This window comes from Hylobates moloch, unplaced genomic scaffold (genome assembly GCF_009828535.3).
Source record: "Hylobates moloch isolate HMO894 unplaced genomic scaffold, HMol_V3 SCAFFOLD_1, whole genome shotgun sequence".
In the NCBI taxonomy this organism is placed as follows: domain Eukaryota; kingdom Metazoa; phylum Chordata; class Mammalia; order Primates; family Hylobatidae; genus Hylobates; species Hylobates moloch.
The window spans coordinates 35,333,304-35,353,709 of record NW_026652276.1 but is presented as its reverse complement, the minus strand read 5'-3'; the positions used below and the strand labels follow the sequence as shown (position 1 = coordinate 35,353,709).

The following is a 20,406-nucleotide window of genomic DNA, read 5'->3' as shown; positions in this document are numbered from 1 at the left end:
ATCCTGTCATTTGAGACAACATGAATGAACCTAGAGGACAATATGCTAAATGAAATAAGCCAGGCACAGAAAGACAAATACCGCATAATCGCACTTACATGTGGAATCTAAAAACATTGAATTCATAGAAACAGAAGAATAGTGGATGCCAGGGGCTGAGGACAGGGATAAATGAGAAGATGTTGATTAAAGGGTAGAAACTTTCAGTTATAAGATGAATAAATTCTGGGGACCTAATTGCAGCATGGCTACTAGTAATACTACTGTATTGTTTACTTGAAAATTGATACAAGAGCCAGTTTGAAGCGTCCTCAAACCCCCCATCCCCACGAGATGGCAATGATGGTGGTGACAGATGGGTTAATTAATTTGATTGTGGTAATCATTATGCAGTGTATATCTATCTCAAAACATCATGTTGTACATCTTGAATATATACAGTTTCTGATTATCAATTAATAGTTTTCAAAAAATAAAGCGAAGAGTAATTGAGATTTGATATTTTGCTCAAGGTCAAAAAGGCAAGTTAGCAGCAGAATTGGGGTCTCACTCCAGGACTCTTACTCTTTCTTGAGGAGTTTCCATGAAGCTTTGTCACAGCCCGACCTTACATATATTTCAATGGCTCAATCTGTGCCACCACACTCAGTGATTTCCAACTTTCAGCCACAGTCACCATAAGGCGTTCAATTAAGGCACTAAGAACCTTTTGTGACTGCCAAGATGGCCAGGGACTCGGCTCTGACATCATCTATATGCACAGATACATGTACCTGTCACCTCCATTTATTCCCATTTGGTCACGGGTCCTAATTTCACATCTGATGTCTTCTACAGCACAGGCTGTCAGCAGGCATTGCCTGCAAGCTCAGAAGTAATCTCAGAGACCCTCCTGCTGAGTCCATCAACTCGAATAAACGTTCTTCTAATCAGGAAAGTGGCACTCAGAACCTCTTTGCTGACAATTAGCCAGGCAGAAGTCAACAAACATTTGTGTAACAGTGACAAGATGGCTTGTACTTTAAATAGATAATAATCCTGTCGCCAGTCGAATGTAAGTAACTACTCCCTATGTTATTTAGCCTTTTTCTGAAAGCATAACTCATTACCCATCGTTTGGCTTGTGAGTGCTGATGAACTAACTTGACCACTTATTTAGACTGTGTTGTTGATTCAACATTCACCCTCCTCTGATGTCCTTGAGCGCTGGGAAAGGAGTTTTACTTCATTTGTAAAATAAGGTGGGTGGATAACATACGATGACTCTCACCAGCTCTGTGATTCTAACACTAGTACAAAGAAAATTCACTTCTGTAGTGGGTTTTTAACCTACATTTTTGCCTATAAGGATGTGCATAAAGATTTTGTGGATGAATGGCCCAAGTGTCTAATTTCTTACAGGTGTTCTAGGAAGAATTAAACATGGCTAGATCGCACACCGGCACAGGCAGACACCACTTGAAACGATAATTACAGTGCTTAGGGAAGGATTTGAGTCATGTGGTGGGACCTGGAATTTTCTCTGAGAATCCATTTCTGAGTCCATAATAGCAGTCAACGGGATGATAATTTCTGTGCAAATCTCTGGCTTCCTAAGACCTTCTCAGGAGCATACTAATGCCTGGGGTGCGGGTAGGGGTGGAGTGCTGCGGGAGCTTCTAGTTCAGCAGCTCATTGACCTCAATTGAGCCTGAAACAAGGGCAGATTTTTAGAGCCTGTTGGACCAAGTAGTCAGGAGAGCACAAAGAATTCTCTAGAAGGAAAATGTCCCTCAGCCCATCCCCTTTCATCACAACCGCTTCTAAGCACTCTAGTCTCACCAGTCTGATTGCACAAATGGGTGGACAGATTGTCCAGCCCTCCCAGACCCCCACCTGCTCGAGTCTTGTGATATGGGATGGGTGGAAGTGAGCCTGCAACTTATGATGGCTCCCTGAGAAATGCCTTAGAAGGTGGTGGGATCTATGTGGCTGCTGCAACTACCAGGGCAGCTCGGAATTATCTATGCCTGATACTCTAACCTTATAAATAAAAAAAAATCATTGCTCCATTTAAGAAATAAATAAATGATGTTTGGAATTTAAGTTAAATATTAATTATTGTCATCATCATGAACACAAAATATTAATATTAAAACCAAATCAAAGCAAAGATAATTTTGAATAGGTTTTTCTAATCCATACTCCCTGTCCTAGAGATTTTTATTATCTTCCTCCTTATCCCGCCCTTGCTCCCATCATGCATGACTATCCTCAGTTCAGAATCCTTGGTCCAGACCCAGGAGAAAAATGACAGAAAGTTCCTAAGTCATTGCAGTCCAGAATATCTAGCATGGGGATTTTGTAGGAGCTGGAAGAATGGAGACATCCTTCAAAACAAGGGTAAGTGTACAACAGGACAATGGCACCTACACGCAAGACAATCCAGAGCCTGTTTAATCCTTTTGCAGAAGTTCTTGCTTGGTTACATCAATTTACATCATTTTAACATTTAAAAAACATCTTTAAGGAGGTTAAATTCCCTTGCCTAGTAAGAATAAAAACCAAATCAAATGTACACATTCTTAAAGCACAGGAAATGATGGAAATAATTTTGAGTACTCGACATGGCACTCAATCTATGCATTCTTTAAGCATTTTTTTGATGTCTTTTAGTATCAGGCACTGTTCAAGTCACTGGAGATACGAAAATGAAATAGTCCAGTGGGGAAGCATCTACCATAATTTGACAAGTGCTGCAACAAAGTTATGCATAGGAAGTCAAAGAAGCTTTGAGCAAGGAGGTGACAAATAATTGAGTGATATTGAAAGACGAGCAGTTTGTTAAGTGAAAGGATAGGCAATGGCCTTGTGGGTAGACAGAAATGCAGAAGTCAGGCATGGAGAACTTGGTGCGTGTCAGGCACAGATTTTAATATGTAGGAGTGAAAAAGGTATAGGGGTGTAAGGAAAAATTAAATACTTTGGAATAAGCAAAAGAGACTATTGGATATGTTTTCAGTGGTGATTATCTGTACCTATAGAGAGATACATCATTGTCTTTGCTAAGCTATTTTGCAACTCTAGAGAGAGTAAAGTTAACTTGTAGCAAACTTACAGCAATGCAAATAATTCTTATCTATAGACCACATTAGCTTTAGCCTCATGAGTATGAGTATAATTCATAACCTTCTACTCATAACCTTATAAGTTAAGTTATATTCAAGTAACAGCAAAGGCCATGGAGGAGAGAGCTTGCATGGAGTCATATATAAAGATAGACTTGACACTGGAGACATCAGATTCTTTAATAATAAATGTGGCTAATTAACTGAAACAAATGTACAGTTCTTAAGTATTAAGAATTTACCTGCTGTAGATCTGTTAGTAGTTTTCTCAAAACCCTTCGAGTCATGTGTGGTCCAGAATCATAACCTCTCTTGCTATTTTCTGCATAGAGCTGAAAAAGAGCTAGACATGTAGGAGGAAAAATCTTTAAATTGAATACTTGCAATGTATCTTTGAAGAGTACTTGCTTTGAAGTAACAGTCTCTTTGTGGCTATGAAAGGAAAGAGAAGGGAAAGTTATGTTCTTGATAATTGGCTTGCTATTTTGAAGGCCTCCAAAACTATTTTTTTTTTTTAAATGGAGTTTCGCTCCTGTTGCCCAGGTTAGAGTGCAATGGCACAATCTCAGCTCACCACAACCTCCGCCTTGTGGATTCAAGCAATTCTCTTGCCTCAGCCTCCAAAGTAGCTGGGATTACAGGCGTGCGCCACCACACCTGGCTAATTTTTTGTACTTTTAGTAGAGACAGGGTTTCTCCATGTTGGTCAGGCTGGTGTTGAACTCCCAACCTCAGGTGATCCACCTGCCTCGACCTCCCAAAGTGCTGGGATTACAGGCATTAGCCACCACGCCCAGTCACTATGATTTTTGTAATAACCATAATTTGATAACTCATGGAAATCCATTCGCATTTCAACGCCTTGATCATTCAGTGCATCTAGGATGAAGATCATGAGGTTGGTAAACAGAAATGTGAGGATCCTCCCAGGCTTGAAACCAATAATAATTCCGGGTGTCTAGGTAATCCCTAAACAAATAAATATCAAGAACAACCAAGAAACAAGTCATTAGGAAATGTAAATTTTGAAAAATTCCAAATTCCTCAAATAGTAAATATTTTTCTTCAATAAACACACAAGTCATGCTGAGTACATGCTGAAGAAGGCCTTGTGGCGGGGATATAGGATAACAGATTGGGGATCTGGGGCTCACTGCACTTTAGGACACCCATAGTTCTCCGCATGTTACCTCGGTATTTTGTAAGAGGGCTGTCTCCTGAGAGGGTTATTAGGGCAGCGGCCACAGGCATAAGCTGGAGAAAACCTGTTCCTGTGCTGCACAGTAACAAAATATAGAGACAAGAATGGGAAGACCAGGGTTACCTTTGGTGTCATGGATGATAAAAACCATAACTATTAATGGGCATTTCTGACATGGTGCTATAAGTTCTAACTTTTCGTGGCCTCTTATCCTATACCTAGAATTTAGCAGAACAGAGCATTGAATTAACATATTTCGCCAGTCATTTATTTGTTCCTGCATTCACTCCAAAGTATGTATTGGATGCCTCCTCTGTGCTACGCACTGTACCAGGCACCAGGGATGCAGGGATAAACCCAGTTTTCATGGAGCAGGTAGCAACACTTCCTCGGGCCTCAGTTGCCTGGAAACCAAGCAACAGAGATAAGGAAGGACCAAAAGGCAGGCACAGGAACAAATATTTATGCAAAAAAAAAAAATCTAGTTTACAGGCCCTCACTCAGGGCCTAATCATCCTTGCCCACTTGCTCTCTAGTTTACAAACCTACTAAACAATTTATCAAAGGCAGGGGAATTGTTAGAGACAGGCACAGATAATAGAAATGACAGTCAAAAGCTTAATGTTTAAGGAAGCTGAAATGAAAATATAACTTGAGAATGTGTGTATATATTGTTTGGGCAATTAAAAAAATAAAAAAAAATAAAAACTAGAAAAGAAAATAACCATAAGGAATTTGCCCAGTGGTTAAAATGGTGCTTGCCTCTGGGAGGCAGGCTGATGGGTAATAATGTATTTCTTCTTCTTTACTTTTTTCCTCTACTTTCCAAATGTTTTGAATTCACTATGATTTTTGAAAAGTTTATTCTAAAGGATGAGCTCTACTGAGTCAAGGATACATAAGGGAAACCAAATTGAGGAGGGGGCAGAGGAATTGAAATCTTACAGCTCAAAAAACACACCCACCGCTACCACACACTAGCAGAACTACTGACTTCAGAGCATATGCAATCAGCCCTTTGACATGGTCTACACTGGTTTATAGGTTACCCATCCATGCACAGGATTTTCAACCTTATTCTAGCTAAAAAAAAAAAAAAAAACAACACAATTGATAATGGTTTACAAAGAAATCAGCAAAGAAGCTAGCAGTAACAAGAACTAAGTGTTGCTTTTCACATGTATATATAGAAGTGTAAACGCCCTAGCAAAAGGTGTGTATGCTTCTCTAGAGTAGGAATGAATTTGTCTGAAGGAAAGAACAATGTGGAATTCTCCCCCTCTTTTTGCTATCCATGGGTCATTTATATTCCTAAAGCCGATGGGCATTTACTCCTTTGTTCTACTCCTGAGGAATAAATTTGTGAAAAACAAAGAAAGAAGGCTTCTTATATACCAGACCTCAAGCAAATATTAGCCAGCACCAAATGGTACTAAACACTGCCTTTGCTGACCACTGTTGACCACTGGCACTAAACATTGCCTTTGAGGTCACAGCGCGACGTCCACACCCTCACCTGTTGTACATTGTCGTGAGAAGGCTCAGAGTGAGTTCCGGAGCTCTGGGATGCACCTGTCCTGGGTTTTCCTTGCTGGCCTTCTGAAACAGCTCTTGGAGTGCCCGAGAAAGCTGCTGCACAGAAAGGGAGCACTTGCGAGCTTCCCAGAAACTTGGACGCAGTAGGACCTGCTGAATCAGGGAGCTGTCAATCAAGTCCACTGTAGGAAGCAAATGAAGAATTGAGCCTTATTTTCTGATGGGAACAAAAGGCTTCAAATGAAGCAAATGTCATTTGGTGTTTTATAATTAAGACTTTTTATGGTCACTATTTTCTTTTAAGGGGAATGAAATATGACTACTATTTGGACATATATTCCTTGTGTATAATTCAGGCGTTACTATTCTAGCGATTCATTTGATTTTGGAAAGGTGCATCTGTTAGTAAAGCATAGTTGTAACATTACTACCAGTACAGTTTCTAGGATGTTGTTTTATAGAAAGAAGTTAAAAAGGGAAGTGAGAAACGAAAAATACGCTTTCCAAGAAAGTTATGACACTGTGGTGAAAAGTTGGGGAAAACATTTTTATACTCTTCATTAAGTGGATTGAATACATTTACCTTTCCTGTTCAAATATAGTTTTTCTTGTCTGCAGCCCAGATTCAGAAGCAATATGGTGTGTTAAAAAGCAATTGCCGTGCCATAGTTAAATACAAAACAGTGATCTTTATAAAAGAGCAGTTACTCTTCTATAAAGATCTTTAGGCTAAAGAGTCTGAGAATTCAGCAACTCAGTAAAACCACTTTTAAAATCTTGGTTCCATCAGTATTATTATCTAGAGAAGGCACTTAATAAAACTAGAGCTGCTTACAAAAAATAATGGTTTATTTCTTATACTGAATATTTTTTAACCACCTTCTCCTAAAATTTTTACAAGGCAATGAATAGAAACAAGAATGTAATAGAGCTAACCCCCTAGCTTATTGCAGAGAGAGGATGACAGACAAAATTAATAAACAGCCACTTGCACCATCTGAGAGGTGGGGATGTCAAGAGCGCCAAGAGCTCCTGGCATTTAAAACGCTTCAGCCTGTGAAACCATAAAACCCTGGGTTTCTCTCTACTTCGTAAATCAACCTCAGATAAGAAATCTAGCAAGTATAATAAAAATTTTTATTTGTTCTCTGATATTGCTTTTAAGAGGAGAGTCTAAGGAACAGAGGAACAAGTTTCAGAATGTGACTTAAATAAAAACCTGGCTGCAGGTGGTGAAGGCTGTAAACTCTTTTATCATTAAAACCTGTCACCTCAGCCAGGCATTCTGAACACAGGCCGATTTCATCTCCTGCTGAGAGTTCTATATTACACCAAACTAGATAATAGTGGTGTCCATTAATCTCACCACAAGATTTATACAGCAATGTGTCCCAGATCTTCCTATTTGGAGCTCATGTTATGTTTTATCTCAGTGTTTGGGATTTTCTGTTTTTAAATTTTTGTTTGGATATCTTTTCTAGGTAACATTTTTCAACCACTGATTTTGTGTGTTGTTAATATTTCCCATGAGTATTATATATATTCACTGTTTCTGATGCCAGAGATAACAAAATGTTGAAAACTGTGCATCCTCAAATTACACTATGGTACATACTCAGGCATTCGTGACTGGGACATGGGAACAATTGCTGCTAACTTTCTCTAATGGGAGAAATTCTCCAGGAAAATAGCATAATTGGGGGTAAATTTTTAGCTTTTTGTTTGTTCCTGGAATAATAAATAATAGTTATAAGTGAGTTTCTTTATCTAGAGCAGTAATCTACATAAAACTGTTCTTAAAACCAAAAATTTCTTCTTCAAAGGAACCTGGTACAGAAACACAGTATGAGGCCAGGCGCAGTGGCTGATGCCTGTAATCCCAGCACTTTGGGAGGCCACCATGGGCAGATCAGTTGAGCTCAGGAGTTCAAGACCAGCCTGGGCAACATGGCGAAACCCTGTCTCTACTAAAAATACAAAAAATTGGCAGGGTGTGGTGGCTCACGCCTGTGGTCCCAGCTACTCGGGAGGTTGAGGTGGAAGGATGGCTTGAGCCTGGGAGGCAGAGGTTGCAGTGAGCTGAGATCCCTCCACTGCACTCCAGCCTGGGTGACAGTGAGACCCCAACTTACACACACACACACACACACACACACACACACACACAAAAGCAAACACAGTATGGAAAATAGAGAAGGATGGAGTTGTTCCTGCTGAGGATGTGGTCTTTGAATCTTCCCACCTTGCCTGCAACTCCTCTTCCCATCTGGCTAACTCTTTTGTGCCCTACCCCACATTCACATATATTTTGTGAAGCCCAATTTGAAAACCACCGCCCTATATAACTTTTTAGGCAGGAGGAAAAATATTTTACAATGTCAGCCTTCAGTAGAAATGTCATATATATAACATAACTTCTCTTAGGTCTGATATGATAAATTTCAGAAATCATTTTACATGAAGTGATTTTTCTTTCATGCAGTGAGAAATCAATAACTTTAGATATGCTGAATGCCTGATGTTTTTCATAGCTCAGACCCAGTTTATTTTTCACCTTGGAAAATTTTCACAGGATACATGTTTTAGTAAAAACATTTTACCTTATTTTGTCTAGGTAACAGTAGGAGAAAAGAAAAGAAAATCATACATTCAATCAGATATAAATTTAATGCAAAAGGGGCAGTTCTCAGGGAATTCTTGGGATAGTTTTAAAATTCATGGTCCATGGGTTATTTATTCATTTGTACCTACTTTTGCATGTTCATATATAGATTACAGGTACAACTTGAAAATGCAAATCTTACGTGGTAGATGGAATTTTACATTTTTATACTTAAATCTATAAGTGCAGTTTTGAAAATACTTTTTTTTTTTTTTTTTTGAGACGGAGTCTGGCTCTGTCACCCAGGCTGGAGTGCAGTGGCGCGATCTCGGCTCACTGCAAGCTCCGCCTCCCGGGTTCACACCATTCTCCTGCCTCAGCCTCTCCGAGTAGCTGGGACTACAGGCGCCCGCCACCGCGCCCGGCTAATTTTTTTGTATTTTTAGTAGAGACGGGGTTTCACCGTGGTCTCGATCTCCGCACCTCGTGATCTGCCCGCCTCGGCCTCCCAAAGTGCTGGGATTACAAGCGTGAGCCACTGCGCCCGGCCCGAAAATACTTTTTTTTTGTAATTTTATTTTGTGTCCATATTGGTATCCTGAAAAGGAAACCAAAACATTTTCTAGAAGAAGCCAAGTGGAGAAAATATTTAAAAAATTAAAAATCCTCATGCACAATTATTTCTATTGCTCATCAGCAAAACTACACATGGGTTGCATGCACATGATGCTTTCCCACCCTCCATCTTCTCTGTCACGAATGCGCTAAATGCACAAGTCCAGACTTCCAAAATCCAGCAGTCAGCTGCATGGGGGGAGCATTTGTTTTCTCTATGAATTTTACATCACACATCAAGCTCAGATTATTTCAAATATTTCAGGATAGCCTATACTTACACTGGCACAGAGTTTGCACTGATCGTAATTTGAAGGCTGTTCTATAAATGGAATTCTCAATACTATTAAGAGCATCTGTAAAGAAAACATAAAATATTATGAATAAAGTACTGTCTCATTATATAAATCCCACATCATGGAAGGAAATCCTAGAGATCATGTAAGCTTACTTTATTTTGCAGGTGAGGAAATTAAGGTTTAGAGCTCTTTTTTCTGTAAACAAATAAAAATAGACTTCCATTATTCTAGGGCTACAGGTGAACCTAGTTCACCTTCTCAGTCCACCAAAAAGCGATGGAATACTCCATCAAATATCCACTTTTTATATAAAAAGTCAATGGCCTTTGAAACAAACAGGATAAAAAACTACATGTAGAATATAAATTCAAGTTTGCAAATATATTCTAGTTATATGTGGACACATGTATTTATGCATAAATGAAAAAGACTCCAAAGCTATCCATCTACTCATGCATTTAGCCAATATTTATTGAGCCCTTAGTATGTGGCCCTGGCATGATTCTAGGCCCTTGAAATACAGCATTCAACTAGACAGATAAAGATGGGCACCCTTGTGGAGCTTAACTTCTAGTACCATCCACCAAACTGTTAACAGTGGACATCTCTGAGTGCTTGAATTATTAGTGTTCATGGTTATTTTCTCTCTATTCAATATTACCTAAATTTTCTACAAAAAGTGTATGCTATTTTTATAATCAGAAAAAGAATTATTAATATACCTTCTTTTGAGAGTTACCACCACCAATAGCAGTACAACAATAGCGAGCATTCCTGAGCACTGAGTGTATACTTGCCCGTTTCACAGTGTAGAGGAGAGGAGAGAGCTCTGGAGCCAGCTGTACTTAGTTCTGTTCCTTCCTTTTTCCTTAAAATTAGTTACATTTGATCTTCAGTTTCTTCTTCAGATAAATGGGAATTATAATACATTCCTCAAAGCGTATTTGCACATTTTAAATAAGAAAATGTAGGCAATATACTTCCTAAATTGTTTCTCCTACATTTTTTTGTCTGTTTGTTTTTTTACTTTTCTTTTTTTTTTTTTTTAATTATACTTTAAGTTTTAGGGCACATGTGCACAATGTGCAGGTTAGTTACATATGTATACATGTGACATGTTGGTGTGCTGCACCCATTAACTCGTCATTTTACATTAGGTATATCTCCTAATGCTATCCCTCCCCCCTCCCCCACCCCACAACAGGCCCTGGGGTGTGATGTTCTCCTTCCTGTGTCCATGTGTTCTCATTGTTCAATCTCTTACCTTTCTTAAGGACCCACAATTTTAAATTGTTTCCATTGATGCTCCAAATTTGATTTTTATTTAATTTAAGAGACTATAACAACGTTACAACAGAGCTTTCTGTTGCTTAAGACTGAAATGATCAGTCTTCATATCTAGAAAAAATAACTATAGAGTAGATCTCCCCATTTAGTCATATTATCTTTAATGTTATTCAATAAAGCTATATAAGATCATACACATTAATAGCTTGGTTTATTTTAGGCAGTTAAAATGGCCTGTTCTAACTGATTATTGTTGGTGTAAACCAGTGGACCTTAAAGTATGGTTCCTGGAACAACCGCAGCAGCAACATCTCCTGGGAACTTGGGAGAAAAACAATTTCTAACAAAACTCTAAGAAGTCTCCAACGCCAGAATCTAGGGGTGAGAATCGAGGGGATAAGCTGAGTCTTAGCAGGCCCCGGGGGTAAATCTGATGCAAAAGAAAGTTTGAAAACTACTAGTATAAAGGGAATTTATTGCTTCTGCTTTTTATGACTAGTTTGATTATTGAAGGTCTTTGTAACAGCAGTTTCAGTGGAGTCATGGGGGTCAAAATCAAATTGCAGAGGATGGAGCACTGAGTGTAGGGTGAGGAGAAAATGTACAACCAGACAACTTTTTCAAGATCTTCTAACGTGAAGGGAAGACAAGAGAGCCACAGCTAGAACAACACATAAAAATCGAAATTGGTTTTCAAAGGCAGGAGAGATTCCAGAATGTATGGGTCAGGGAGGAGGAGCCAGGAGAGACAGAGTGGGGTTGAAGGAAGTAGGGGATCCAGGTAGTATATGATGTAGCAAAGTCCCTCTCAGAGGGCATGTGTTCCCTTAGCCACCCAGCATCCATTTTTCTTTCTCCAGGTGAACCACCTCCCCTAATCTGAGTCCATGAAATTCCAATGGTGTCAATTGCAACTCTCCCACTTCCATGGGGGCATGTGGCCCAGGCCCAGCCCATCAGTGAGAGCACCATCGCCCTCCCCAGAGGTGGGCACATACCAAAGTCAGGCAAGTAATGTTCCAATGAATCTGGGTTCAAGGACTCTTGGTTCAAGTTATCAAGGAAGCATACTTTTTTTTCTCGACTTGAATTTGGAATTGTAGATTGGAGCAGAAATCACTCTCTTGTCAGGTTGTGTAGCTTGAGAATGAAATCAACACACAAGGGTGAGCAGAGATGAACTTAGAGATGGAGAGAAACCACTTCCTGGTGACAATGTCCCAACCCAGGAAAGCTAGTCCTTCCTTTGGTTATTTAATTTATTTTCATTTGTTTTAACTGACAAATAAATATTGTATATATATATATATCATGCACAGCATTTTTCAAAATATGTGTATCTCATGGAATGGCTACGTCAAGCTAATTAACATATACTTATGTCACATATTTATTTTTTGTGGTAAGAATATTTAAAATCTATTCTCTTAGCAATTTTCAAGAATATAATACATTGTTATTAACTATAGTCACCATGCTGTACAGTAGATCTCTTGATTGGGTTATTAATTTTATAAGGTAACACAGCCTTTTTGAGGTAAGTTTTCTGCCACAGTCGCTAAAGTATTGCTAACTGCTCCCATCGCTGTGGTAGACAGAGGGGGAAAATGCACAGGTGAAGAAATTAGCTTTGGTAAGAAGCCCTCTCTCATTCCCTGAGAGGAAGCATAAAAGGAGATGATGGGCTGGGGGAATGGCCATGTCTGAGAGCTTCTGTTTTCTTTGTAAAGTTGACAGCATGTTCACACATTTAGAGTTAGGAGGACGTGGTGGGCTAGAAAACTTGAGGAATAGTGAAGATTTGCACAGTTATAGTGAACGGTGAAAGAGGAAATCAGTCACAAAGTTTGGAAAGAACTGCCAAGCAGCGGTGCATCTCTGGTATTTCCGGTGATAACAAATTCCAATTAGAGTTTATACCCAGAAAGGCTCATTCTGAGGCAAGGATTTCACACACAAGCAAGCTCTGAGGCCAAGACTTAGTTGTATTTACGGTGCCCAGAGGAAGAAGTCTTGAGGAAAATGAAACTACTTTCAAATGTAATGTCAGCCAATTAACAAAACTCAGGCAATGAGGAGTTAGCAGGGTGTGCTGGGGAGTTTTGTGACTAGAAACACAACCGAGTCTCCAGCCTTGGAACAGGCCCTGAGCAAAAACGAAACAAGGAACTGCTTGGTGTATTTCTTTGATTCAAACATATGTGGCAAGGTAATTTGTGATGATATTCATTTTTGTTTTGTTCTTGCAGCAAGGGGAGAATTTAAGGAATGGAAAGGCAATGTTTCTGTGTTCATCCTGTAAGTCTAAGCTGTTTTCACTCCTCTGGGAGATCTAACAGTGTCTCTGTGTTTAAGGGCCACTCTTTTTTCTTTCTTTTTTTTGAGACAGAGTCTCGCTCTGTCACCCAGGCTGGAGTGCAGTGGTGCGATCTCGGCTCACTGCAAGCTCTACCTCCCAGGTTCCTGCCAATCTCCTGCCTCAGCCTCCCGAGTAGCTGGGATTACCGGCGCACACCACCACGCCCGGCTAATTTTTTGAATTTTTAGTAATGACAGGGTTTCACCGTGTTAGCCAGGATAGTCTCGATCTCCTGACCTCATGATCCGCTCACCTCGGCCTCCCAAAGTGCTGGGATTACAGGCGTGAGTCACTGCGTAAGGACCACTCTTGAAGTCACCTCCACTGAGGCCTTCGTATGAAAAGATGGACAGGCCCATGAAAGAATTAATCTGGAATTTTCCTGGAGGTGGAGAGAGGCTGATGCCTGGACAAGAAGTTGGGAGATGTCTGACTAAGATTGGGTTTAGGAGGTGTTTCCAGGGCTGCCCTTCCTAGCAGACCCCTGAGTGGGGGAATGGCTGCATGGTGTAGCCAGGGAGACCAGCCACAGGCGTGACGAGGACTTCTGTGTCCAGTCTTGACATGGAGTCCCATGTCTTCAAGTGGAATCCAAAGCCAAAGGCAGAGAGCATCACAAGTGGTAGTCACAATGGACTTTGATCAGGGCCTTGACCAGTTAGTTGTTTAAGGTAGCAGCCTTAGAGCTTTGTTTGTCTCCCAGGGATAGTTCCCTCCCAAACTTAACTCAGCCTAAATTTCTTTTTTTTTTTCTCGTCTTATTCAGCCTTTTATTAGTAGTGCTAACGTAGCTACTTAGTGCATGTTGAAGCAACAGATGTCTAAGATACTAAGCAGCATTCCAGGCAGAGAACACAGACTGGGCAAAGGCATGGAGGATGGATAAGATGCTGAGCTGCTCACTGTGGTTGGAATGGGAGGTCAGGAATGAAGTAGGAACAGGTGGGAATCAGGGAACAGGCAGGTAGGAAAAGGCAGGAGCTATTAGGTCCTTCTGGGTCCTAATCCTACTTTTTGGGGGAGGGACTGTCAAGCCCTGGGTCCTAGGTTTGGATGGATGGAGAAGCTGGGTGCCTGTCCAGGATTTCCCAGCCTCCTTGGGCTTTGCCTTCCTCATTGAGATTCCTCCCCAGAGGCGAGGGGGAGGGAAGATGACTTAGGGATGGCCCCTCTCAGATGCATCCTTATCCAACACAGGGAGCCCGCCAGCTGCCCGTATATATCAGGGCCAGTGTTGTCTTGTTGCTCGCTGGGAAGGGAAGTGTGGGAGATAGTTGTGTCTCCTTGGGAAGAAATATGGGTGCAGGCAGAAACATCCTTCTTTCAGCTTTGGGAGAAGAGATGTCTACTCAGCATCTTCCTCCAGAGTAGGGTGGGGTAGGGGAGAATGTTTAACCCTTTCCCCTTAAACACTCTCTGTAAAATCAATTCCCAAAGGTTAATAATGCATAATTACGCAAAAGGAATTTGGAATAATTCAAAGAGGTTGGCTGGGGAAAAGTTCTTGGGGCTAGGAAGGCAGAGAGGAGGTGGGAGAACCATAGGAGTTCAAGGGGACTGTAGGCAAGTTGGAACAAGTATCAGTTTGGAAAGTGGCTGTGGTGGCCGGGTGCGATGGCTCACGCCTATAATCCCAGCACTTTGGGAGGCCAAGGCAGGTGGATAACGAGGTCAGGAGATAAAGACCATCCTGGCCAACATGGTGAAACCCCGCCTCTACTAAAAATACAAAAATTAGCTGGGTGTGTTGGTGCATCCCTGTAATCTCAGCTACTTGGGAGGCTGAGGCAGAAAAATTGCTTGAACCAGGGAGTTGGAGGTTGCAGTGAGCCAAGATCGCGCTACTGCACTCCAGCCTGGTGGCAGAGCGAGACTCCATCTCAAAAAACAGAAAATAAAAAAAAAAAAAGAAAAAGAAAGAAAGAAAGTGAACTCAGCCTAAATTTCATATCAAGGTACAGTGACTTGGTTTTGATTTAGGAAATGATGTTTCTTGCCCTTGAGTGTTGTGGGGTAAAGTCCTAGCTGTTACACATAAGATACTGAGTGCCAGGCACTGTGCAGAGCCACAAAGGGGATTACAGTGCTGAACCAGGCCAGAGCTGTCCCAGGCCAGAGCCATCCCAAAGTAGTGAGAGCATGCCACAGGCCTCTATCTGAATGTATATTGATCCAACAGTCAGCATATGATCATGAATTAAAAACATCTACCTCAGGTGAAGTGGGCTGTGCCTAAACATTGTCGCTCAGACAAGAAAGGTTGTTTTAAAACCCTCTGCATGTTTTCCTTTCTTTTTCAAGACGTACAAACATATATATATATACACACAAACATATATATATACACACAAACATATATATACAAACATATATATATATATAAAACTACAATTTGGTCTAAATCTTTTGTTATTCACCATTTCCTTAGGCTTTAAAAATGCTTAGTTTTCAGATAAGACGCCAATGTTAGAGAATGGGAGATGTCAGAAACTCCTCTGTCCTATGTCTGGAGAAAAAAAACAAATTGAGAGTAGGCATAATAGGGTGGAAATAATTTACAATAGTGTAATGCCCAACATTTCTTTCCTCTGGAAATTGGCCAATGTTTGTGCCCTGGTTCCTCTCATATGCACCAAGCAGATACAGAGAATCAGAAGACAAGGGGATCTGCAAGTTCCCAGATGCTGCTCTTGGTGGAGGAGCGACTCTGTAGCTGCCCTACCATCTGGCCATCACTCTCCTGTCAAGTTATGCTTTACAGCATCATCTGATGAAATTATGCAGCATAACACGGCAAGCTGTGATACAGCGCAACATGGAAAATGAATGAGGAGCCCAGGTGAGCCGATACCAGACCCACTTCCTCAAGGCTAACTTTTACCTTTTTTTCTGACGATGCAAAACACACACACACACACACACACACACACACACACACACAAAACAAACTCAAGAAAGGAAGAAATTACCAACTGTATCACGCCCAAAGCTATGAACAAAGCAGTTTTAGATGCTTAAAGAAATAGTAACACAAGCTACATGTGTTGTTCTTCATGGAAGCAATATGATTGGGAAATATCTTTTGACCAGGATTCTTGTTTTTGCTTAGCTACATCAATATATTTATTTTCCACAGATACTAAGGTGGATATGATACAATTCTTTCAAATGTCCATCATCTAGTTTGATGATCCAAAATAGATGCTTTGTGCCAGTGGTCCTCAGAGTGTGGTCCCAAGCCAGCAGCATCAGGTCACCTGGGAACCTGTTAGAAATGCATGTTCCTGGACTCTTCCCAGACCCATGGAATCACAAACTTTGCAGCATATTAACAAGCCTTTCGGCTGATTCTGATGGATGCTAATTTTGAGACACACTGCCTTAGAAAATTGAGAAAAAAGAAAATTGAGAGTTGAATGGATTACCTACTGCTTTGTGTAAAGCGTATTAATATGAGAGCCCAAATTTGGAAAACCCAAAGGTATTGGAATCATTTATAATATTGTTTTAGATAAACAACTAGGGATCATACAGAATTTCATAAAAAACAAGTAAAATAACCATGTAGATTTTGGTTAGGGGAGTAAGGCTTCACATAGATCTAGCAACAGAAATCCCACAGATCAGTTCTGGGCCTAACTTGGCATTCAGCGATGTTAGAAGAAAGGAAAACTAGTTTCTCATATCCACTTATAAAATTTTCGTATAGTGACAACTGTGAGACCTTTCTCCCAACTTGAACCACACAGTACTGTGAACTTACCCATGACATTAAAATATATACGATAATTTCATTTTAATAGTAAACTGTGAATATACATAAAACTAAGGTAATACTTTCTGTGTATTTGAATAGCAATTCAAATGTAATTATGTTGACATTAAGTCTTTTGTTAGATTATTTTTGGTGCTTTTGAGACAGTAGACCAAATACTCTTCAGTACGTGGTGGATTTCTGTTTAGAAGGGAGAGAAAGCCACTTTAATCAAATAACAGTTTCTTTTTCAGCCAGAAATTTGGCAAATGTTTACTCTTCTTTGAATCAGAGGTCTGAAAATATAACATCTGTGCCTAATTTTTCTGTTTACAAACTCTGCTCAGAAACTTGACAATAATACTCACCTTGTTTATCTGGATCCATTTCACAAATTTCCTGGAATGACAGATGGCAAGTGGGTCCCTGTAACTAGAAATGAACCAGTATTTTAAGCAGAAGGTTTTTCAGCAGAGGAATGAGGACAGGGGAACAAAAAGGCAACTAAACAAATCATTTTACCTGTGGAAAGTGACTGCAAAGTGTTCAAGGAGACTGAAATATCTTTGGAGGAAAAAAACAAGGAGAAACATAGAAGTGGAGGCTCCTGATACTGACCACGCTTCTCAGACAACTGAGAACAGCTCCTGAAACTAATACCATGATGACTTAGAGGCTTTGAGGCATTATAATTTTAAGAGTGGACTGTATTCTTACTTTAAGATGATATCAATTTACTTGAACTTTAAGAACAAAATTTGAAACTCTCAATGCTTAAATTTCTAATAACGCTATGCTAAATCGTTCTACATATTAAATTTCTAACAAAAGCTATCAACTTGTCATATATATGCATATATACATACATGTATGTATATGTATACATAGGATTCTGTTAATAATTAGCTTATTTTTAAAAGAGCAGTCAATTAGCTACCTTTGTTAATTGTTTCAGGTTGCAACTATTGTTCAAACAACACACACACATGAGAGGTTTGTGGAAAATGTATATTTTGAAAAAGGCAAGGATTTCAAAATTTTTTTGTACCAAAATAAACTCACACTAGATTGTTGAAGCATGTCTGAACAGGATTTAGTTTGAAGCATTAAGAAGGATAAGATATCAGTCTGAAAATAGCTCTTAAGAGCAACATGAATTCTGCTAAAATGGAAGCAAGAACAAACCTCAAATTTATGGTGAAGCTTGGGTGGTAAAATAGTAAAATCATTGATGCTTTACAAAAAGTTTATGGGGACAATGCCCCAAATAAATCAGTAGTTTACACCATGGAATATTATGCAGCCACATAAAGGAACAAGATCATGTCCTTTGCAGGGACGTGGGTGGAGCCGGAAGCCATTATCCTCAGCATACTAATACAGGAACAGAAAACCAAAGACTGCATGTTTTCACTTACAAGTGGGAACTGAACAATGAGAACATATGGATGCACGGAGGGGAACTACACACACTGGGGCCTGTTGGGGGTGCGGGAAGAGGAAGAGCATCAGAATAAATAGCTAATGCATGTAGGGCTTAATACCCAGGTGATGGGCTGATAAGTGCAGCAAACCACCATGGCACATGTTTACCTGTGTAACAAACCTGCACGTCCTACACATGTATCCCAGTACTTAAAATAAAATTAAATTTTAAAAAAAGAAAAGAAAAAAGAAATCAGTAGTTCACAGAGAGATAACTCATTTTGAGAAGGGATGAGATGATGTGAAAGATGAAACCCACAGCAGTAGACCATCCACATCAGTTCGCAAGAAAAAAATGAAGTTTTTTCTTTAAAAAAAAGTGAATGCTGTAATTTAAGAGGACAAACAATTAACGGAAGAAACAATAGCCAACTCCATAGATAGCTCAACTGGGTTGAGCTTACACAATTCTAACTGAAAAATTGAAGTTGCGCTAGCTTTCTACTAGAAGGGTGCCAAAACCATTGCACGTAGATCAGCTGCAGACAAGAGCAGAGTCAATGGAAATTTTAAACATGTGGGACTAAGATTCTGAAGCCTTTCTTTGCAGAATTGTAACAAGAGATGAAGCACGGCTTTGCCAGTATAATCCTGAAGACAAAGTACAATCAAAGCAATGGCTACCAAGAGATGGAAGTGGTCCAGTCAAAGCAAAAGCAGACCTATCAAGAGAAAAGGTTCTGGCAACAGTTTTTAGGATGTTCCAGGTATTTTGCTTGGAACCAAAAGAACAATAATATCTGCTTATCATGAGAGCGTTTTGATTTCTCATGATTAGCCAAAGCATTAGCAGAAAAACACCCAGGACAGCATCACCAGTGAGTCCTTCATGACACTGCTTCTGCTCATTCTTCTCATCACATAAGAACAATTTTGCAAGTGATTTGAAGAGAAATCATTAGGTATCCACCTTACAATTCTGATTTGGCTCCTTCTCTTTTCTTTTTGTTTCCTAATCTTAAAAAATCTTTAAAGGGCACCTAGTTTTCTTCAGTTAATAATGTCAAGAGGACTGCACTGACATGGTTAAATTCTCAAGACCCTCGGTTCTTTAAGGATGGACTAAATGGCTGGTATTGTACTTACAAAAGTGTCTCGAACTTGATAAGGCTTATGCTGAGAAATAAATGTTTTATTTTTATCTTTTAATTCCATTTTTCCATGAACTTTTGAAGTCTCTGTGTGTGTCTATTATATATATATATATGTATATATATATATATATATATTCATTTTCAGCAAAAAGAATGGGTTATGGTATAAGAAAAGCCTTATTAGTTCTCAGAAAAAGATGTAACATGGGTACATAACCACCTGTGTTATCATGGGTAGTTTAAAGCTGTTTTTAAAAAGTTATATGATAATTAAATTTAAATAATACTTTACCCTCCTTCTAATGAATGAATGAATTAGAGTACAAGTTATTTGGGCAGATAAATAACATTTTACAGAAAGCAAAATTAAAGAAAAATCTGATTACATTCATTCTTTAAAAATATAACAGCGGCCAGGCACAGTGGCTCTCACGTCTGTAATCCAGCACTTTGGGAGGCTGAAGGAGGCAGATCACCTGAGGAGTTTGAGACCAGCCTGACCAACATGGTGAAACCCCATCTCTACTAAAAATGTAAACATTAGCCAGGCGTGGTGGTGGGTGCCTGTAATCCCAGTTACTGGGGAGGCTGAGGCAGGAGAATTGCTTGAAGCCGGAGGCAGAGGTTGCAGTGAGCCGAGATGTGACACTGCACTCCAGCCTGGGTGACAGAGCAAGACTGTCATAATAATAATAATAATAATAGCAATAGTGGTAATCTAAGACTTCCCAAAACCTAGCAAGTTTCCATATATATTCAAATAAGATTTTTTAGAAAAGTTGTAGCGTGGGAAATCAGTTTAGAACTCTTCTTGGTGTAGAAATTCCTGAAGTTCCTAGGTAGGCCTAGAAGGGTCCAGCCTCCCGGCCAGTCAACAGGACAGCTGAAGATATGATCTATCTGCCTCAATGCCAAGTCCTTACCTTTCTTAGTTTCCCCAGAGAAGCATTCTAGTTGAACCTCTGTAAAAATGACTCAGCAGTTCTGGAAGAAGAAGCTGAGTGAAATCAGGTTTCCAGATGTAGCATTCCTGTGTAGAGTTGATTTCTTGTTCTGGCTGTCTAGCG

General features: G+C 39.8%; 1 protein-coding gene across 1 annotated transcript in view; it reads right to left on the bottom strand.

Annotated features, from left to right (window-relative positions):
* DYTN (dystrotelin) overlaps window positions 1–17,264 on the bottom strand; it is a 66,843-nt gene extending 49,579 nt beyond the window's left edge. The window contains exons 1-5 of the mRNA XM_032754784.1: window positions 17,129–17,264; window positions 9,343–9,417; window positions 5,825–6,026; window positions 4,298–4,383; window positions 3,350–3,450 (exon numbers count right to left, since the gene is read on the bottom strand). Of these exons, the coding sequence (XP_032610675.1) occupies window positions 3,350–3,450; window positions 4,298–4,383; window positions 5,825–6,026; window positions 9,343–9,417; window positions 17,129–17,147 (483 nt within the window). The 5' untranslated portion in view covers window positions 17,148–17,264. The remainder of the gene's footprint in view (window positions 1–3,349; window positions 3,451–4,297; window positions 4,384–5,824; window positions 6,027–9,342; window positions 9,418–17,128) is intronic.
* Window positions 17,265–20,406: the final 3,142 nt, after the last annotated feature.